The sequence below is a fragment of the Halyomorpha halys genome, unplaced genomic scaffold (assembly GCF_000696795.3).
Source record: "Halyomorpha halys isolate HHAL.00 unplaced genomic scaffold, Hhal_1.1 Scaffold558.1, whole genome shotgun sequence".
In the NCBI taxonomy this organism is placed as follows: Eukaryota; Metazoa; Arthropoda; class Insecta; order Hemiptera; family Pentatomidae; genus Halyomorpha; species Halyomorpha halys.
Window position 1 is genome coordinate 1 of NW_027115474.1, and position 5157 is coordinate 5157.

At 28.5% G+C, this 5157-nt stretch overlaps 1 protein-coding gene across 1 annotated transcript; it reads right to left on the reverse strand.

The window, feature by feature from the left end:
• Nucleotides 1-926: 926 nt before the first annotated feature.
• LOC136797055 (programmed cell death 6-interacting protein-like) lies at nucleotides 927-1931 on the reverse strand. Its single transcript, XM_067052524.1, has 3 exons — nucleotides 1622-1931; nucleotides 1174-1292; nucleotides 927-1090 (listed from the first exon to the last, which is right to left on the reverse strand). Exons 1-3 carry the CDS (start codon nucleotides 1828-1830, stop codon nucleotides 942-944), a joined length of 477 nt encoding a protein of 158 aa, XP_066908625.1. The 5' UTR covers nucleotides 1831-1931; the 3' UTR covers nucleotides 927-941.
• Nucleotides 1932-5157: the final 3226 nt, after the last annotated feature.

Below are 5157 nucleotides of genomic sequence, written 5' to 3' on the forward strand. Positions count from 1 at the left end.
AAAAAATTAATACATAAGATTATTTGTAACGATTACATAATTATTAATTATGTGTTGTTTTTAAAAATAATGAATGGAAAATAGCAAGCTGGTATCGTTTGAATGAGATGTTTCTGGTATCTAATAGTTCCATTCATATTCTGAAATGAAAATTCAATACATCTGTAAAAACATGTGTATTCATTCTTGTGTATTTTTGTATATTACAATTTAATGTATATAATATGTTTGTTAGTAAATAGAAGTGATTTTATGTATTTCTTTTTTTAAATTAACCTCCTACTCCTAATCTACTACATTAAGTCAATAAAATGTTACAATTCGATTATTCGTGAACTCTCATACCCCTCATTACCACAGATAACAGGGGTTATTCTGTACTATGTATCCTAGATTCCACTATTAAAGAAAACATTAATTAATATTAAATTAACATTAATAAATAATAATTTACTATGATTAGACTATTACTAATTATTATTAAACTATTAAAATTTCTTATTAACAGACAATGAGCAAGGTTAAGCGAGAACTTAGAATTATTTAAATTCATCATTTAATTAGTAATAAAATTATATGTACATGAATTCCTTATTTATCTTCAGGAAACCTTAGAAAACAAATAAATCACAAGTTAATAAAACTCTAGTATTAATTCAGTGTTAAATTAAAACTGTTACTTTGAGCCCAAAAAGGTAAGAATTAATCATGTGTACAAGGTCTGTTATATAATTTGATGTCTCCCAATGATAAAATATTTAATAGAAAAGAAAATTAAATTAACATCATAATTACAGACATCGTAATAATCATCTAATTTTAAAATATAGTAACCTAGCTTTATGTAATTATGTAGTAAACAAAAGATAAGAGGTGTGATAACATTAGACTACTTAGATCAAAAATAATTTTTTTGGAAATACTAATAGAAAATTTTTAATTTAAAAGTTAAATAGGATTACCTGTAACAATTTTGCAGCAAGTTTAAGGCCTTCATCTTGTTCTAGGCTCTGGCTCGCAGCGATCGCACTCTGCAGAGCAGCAATATTAAACAGAACGCATACCTTTTCATAGGCAAGGGAAGATATAGCTGAAAAATATTAATCGTTAAAGGAATTGTTCAAATAACTCGCAATGAAAGACTTCCTCTATATTAAGGATGTAAAGACTCACTCAGACTTATCCTCCCTCCAAAAAGACCTCCTTTGTTAAAGGCATCCTTCCACTTGAATGGTATTTGTATATCTTGAGGTGGTATTTTGGATTCCAGAGCTTGTACTTGGTCATAGTAACTAAAGACAATGAGACAGCATAGATAGGAAATGAGTCATTTACATATTAATTACAATGTCAGAAAGAAAAAAGGGCTAAATTTCGATGAAGGTCGGTTTTAATCATTTAATGCATTGTATTAAGATATTAATCAATGAGTTAATTGGAACATTGAGTGAAAATAAATGAGTGAATATGTAATACATATATGACTGGACTATGAAACATTACTTCAATTGTGTCAACCACATCAAAAATTATTTAATAATCAAGTAATTTTTAAAATGTCATCTGAAAAATAAATAGGGGTAAGATTATTCAGATTAAGGAGATTATTTTGACTAGTTACCTGTATATAACCTCCAAAGAACTCTCGTACTTTTCGAATACTTTCAAGAGTGCATTAGATCTCAATTTGGCAAATTCGTTTATCTGTTCAGAATAATCCTGTGGTTTGTCCGCTGTGCTATAAGTTGAAGCTATCAAATTGACTAAAGGTTTTACGATTTCTACGTCTGGAGAAGGCTTTTTTAAGGGAACCGCGAGCAACTCGGCCATCTTACATCTGACGTCTCTGGCCAACTGCTTCCGACCGACCTCCCAATTAATTAGTCATATATTGTCTAATGTTACCGTCTCGTAATCCCGACATCGCTTAAAATATCTTTTATTGTATTGACTCTAATGTCTTAACAATATTTGTATGTAAAATTTACAGATTCAATCAATCAGAAAGTCAGTTTTATAATTTTTTTTTAAACCAAATTGCTTTGATCTAAGAATCTACACCGCTAGACTATAGACAGAGTTAGGCAAAAATTAGTTATAGTTGAAACTAATAGCTAAAATTTCCATGGTTACGATGTTTATCAATGGTTCATTCATGGATAAGAATCATATCATCATTTTGTTTACGGAAATGTTCGATTCGTTATCCATGAGTAAATTTTAAAACAGATTTCTTCATAGTTTTCTTTTAATATGGTTCGGGCCAGATCGGTTACATAGGCAACATAAAGGTCTTTATGTATGATTTTATTAGTGACAAAGTAAGGAGCAATGAGGATTTTGGATTGTAAGGATTGAATACGAGAAGAATTCTAAAGTTTAGTGGAGTCCCAAAACTCAATTCCATATATCTAGATTGGCCTTATTACTGTCATGTAGATCAGTTAGTACAAGAGCCCAAGAGGAGAAAAAAGGCAGTTATTTCACCCCAATTTTTGATTACTTAATTGAAAACTATGTATAATTAATTGTCAAAATTGATGAGTCTGCCAAGTATAGGTAGGGGGAATAAAAAATGGCGGCTTTTTGAAAACGTTAAAAATAATTAATTTTTTATTCGGAGCTCTATATCTTTAAAGTTACCAACAGCAATATAAAATCTAAGAGAGTATCATTTAAAGTAGAGTAAATTTGCTAAAATGTAAGCCCTAAAAGAGCTATTTACGTTCATTAGTTCTCGAGATATATCTTGTTAAAAAGCAACATTTCATAAAAATGTTTGGAACGTACTGAAAGATCAGTAGTTAGTGAATTTATTTTTAAAAATCTATATCTCAAAAACCATTTGACGTACAGATGTCTATTAGTTCTAAAATTAAAGCTAGTTTAATGGGCTATAAATTAGTTTATGACGTTTATTTAGGTAGGAGTAGTAGTTTTCATGAAATATGCTAAAATATATTGATTTATAGTTATTCGGACAAATTTTCATTTGCCAAATTTATATTCATAAGTGAATATCATAAATGCTACTACCCCTACGAAGATAAGTGTCATAAACTACTTTATAGTAAGTTAAATTTCCTTTATTCTGAGTGTTGGTAGACATATGTGCGTCTTATGGATCTAGAGATATTTTTTCAAAAATACAAGATTTTATACGAACAACTAGAAATTAACATTTTGTGAGTTTATTTTATCAAATATCATAAAAACTACTACTCCTACTAAGATAAACGTAATTAACTATTTTGTACTAAATTTAACTAGCTTTAGTTTTTCATAAATCAAACTTATTGTCCGAACAACTATAAATCAATTTATTTTAGGAAATATCATGAAAACTACAATTCCTACGAAGGTAAAGGTCATAAACCTCTTTATAGTCCATTAAACCAGCTTTAATTTGAGTGCTAATAGGCATCTGTACGTCACATAGTTCCTGAGATATAGATTTCTTAAAATAAAGTAACTAACTACTAATCTTTCAGTAGATTTTTAAGAAATTTTGCTTTTTAAAAAGCTATATCTCGAGAACTATTGAACGTAAATAGCTCTATTAGAGCTAATATTTCAGCAAATTTGCTCTACTTTAAATGATGATCTCTTACATATTCTAGTGTTGTTGGTAGTTTTTAAGATATAGACCTCCGAATGAGAAATTAATGTATTTTAAGGTTTTGAAACAGCCGCCATTTTTTATTCTCCCTATCAATACTTGGGAGACTCATCAATTTTGACTAGTAATTATTTACTTAGTAATCGAATATTTTTCAATTAAATAATCTAAAATTGGGGTGAAATAACTGCCTTTTTTTTCTTCCCGGCTCTTGTACTAAGTCTTTTGTAATGGATTGGAAGTTAAGACAGTTTGTAAGTACTGTAATAGCCGAAATCGACGTGCAGTTTTCTGTTTTTTCAGTCTTAGGTTGAGTAATTCAAAAGTTTATTGCGGACAAATATTATACCATTTCCTTATATATATAGATTTATTCAATATTTAACGATATTTTTGCTCTTTTTATTTGAATAGCAGAACCTTTCTTTCATTATTTGTAAATACTGTCACTATAGTCAGAGATGGGCAAAAATTAGCTAAAGTTGAACCTAATAGTCAAAATTATCATGAATTTATTTATCAATGATTCACTCATTGATAAGGGTCATATTCATCACATTGTTTTGTTAATGGAAATGTTTGAATCGATATCACGAGTAAACATGTCTTCTCGTGATTCCTGCGATATAGATTTCCCAAAATAAATTCACTAACTACTGATTTTTTACTAAATGTTTCTTTTAAAAAAGTTGTATCTCGAGAACTATTGAACGTAAATAGCTCTATTAGGGCTCATGTTTTAGCTATGTTCTTCTATTTGAAATGATGTTCTCTTAGGTTTTCTAGTGTTGAAGGTATTTTTAAAGATATAGAGCTCGGAATAAAAAATTATTTTTTTAACATTTTTAAACAGCCGCCATTTTGTATTTCTCTACCTATACTTGACAGACTAGTAATTATACGTTGTTTGCATTAAAGTAATCAAAAATTGTGGTGAAATAACTGACTTTTTTCTTCTTTTGGGCTCTTGTACTAATATGTTTTCATTTTTCTATGGTATCTATTATGATAAAAATAGTCATATTTTACTTTATCTTTTCTATATATGAAACGTATTATCATAAAGAATAATAAAAAAAATGAAAGTTTTGAAACATAGAAGACGAATTTTATCTAAATATAGGGCAGTAAATAAAAATTGTGTGACTGCACTCGATTTATTTTTCTTCTTTTCTTAGACTGTCATAGAGAGATGGGCAAAAATTAGCTATAGTTAAAATTAATAGCTAAAGTTGCCATGGATACGATATTTATTTATCAATGGTTCATTCATGAATAAGGGCCGTATCCATGGCAACTTTAGCTATTAGTTTCAACTATAGCTAATTACTGTCCATCTCTGCTGATATAGTTATACCGTTTTCTGATTAACAGAATAAAAACCTACTGTATTAAATAAGTAATAAAAACTATTTTTAAATTCCGCTAGTACTCCGTAGTGGTGAAATAAATTATGTAAATTTAAGCAATTACGGGTATCATAATTTTGTTTACGAAAATGTTCGATTCATAACCACGAGTAAATATTTTTTTTTTTT

Coding starts and splice junctions, on each gene's coding strand:
- LOC136797055 (XM_067052524.1), bottom strand. CDS start 1,830: ATGGCCGAGTTGCTCGCGGTTCCCTTAAAAAAGCCTTCTCCAGACGTA. Junction 1,293..1,621: donor TCTTTGGAGGTTATATACAG/GTAACTAGTCAA, acceptor CATTGTCTTTAG/TTACTATGACCAAGTACAAG. Junction 1,091..1,173: donor TGGAGGGAGGATAAGTCTGA/GTGAGTCTTTAC, acceptor AATATTTTTCAG/CTATATCTTCCCTTGCCTAT.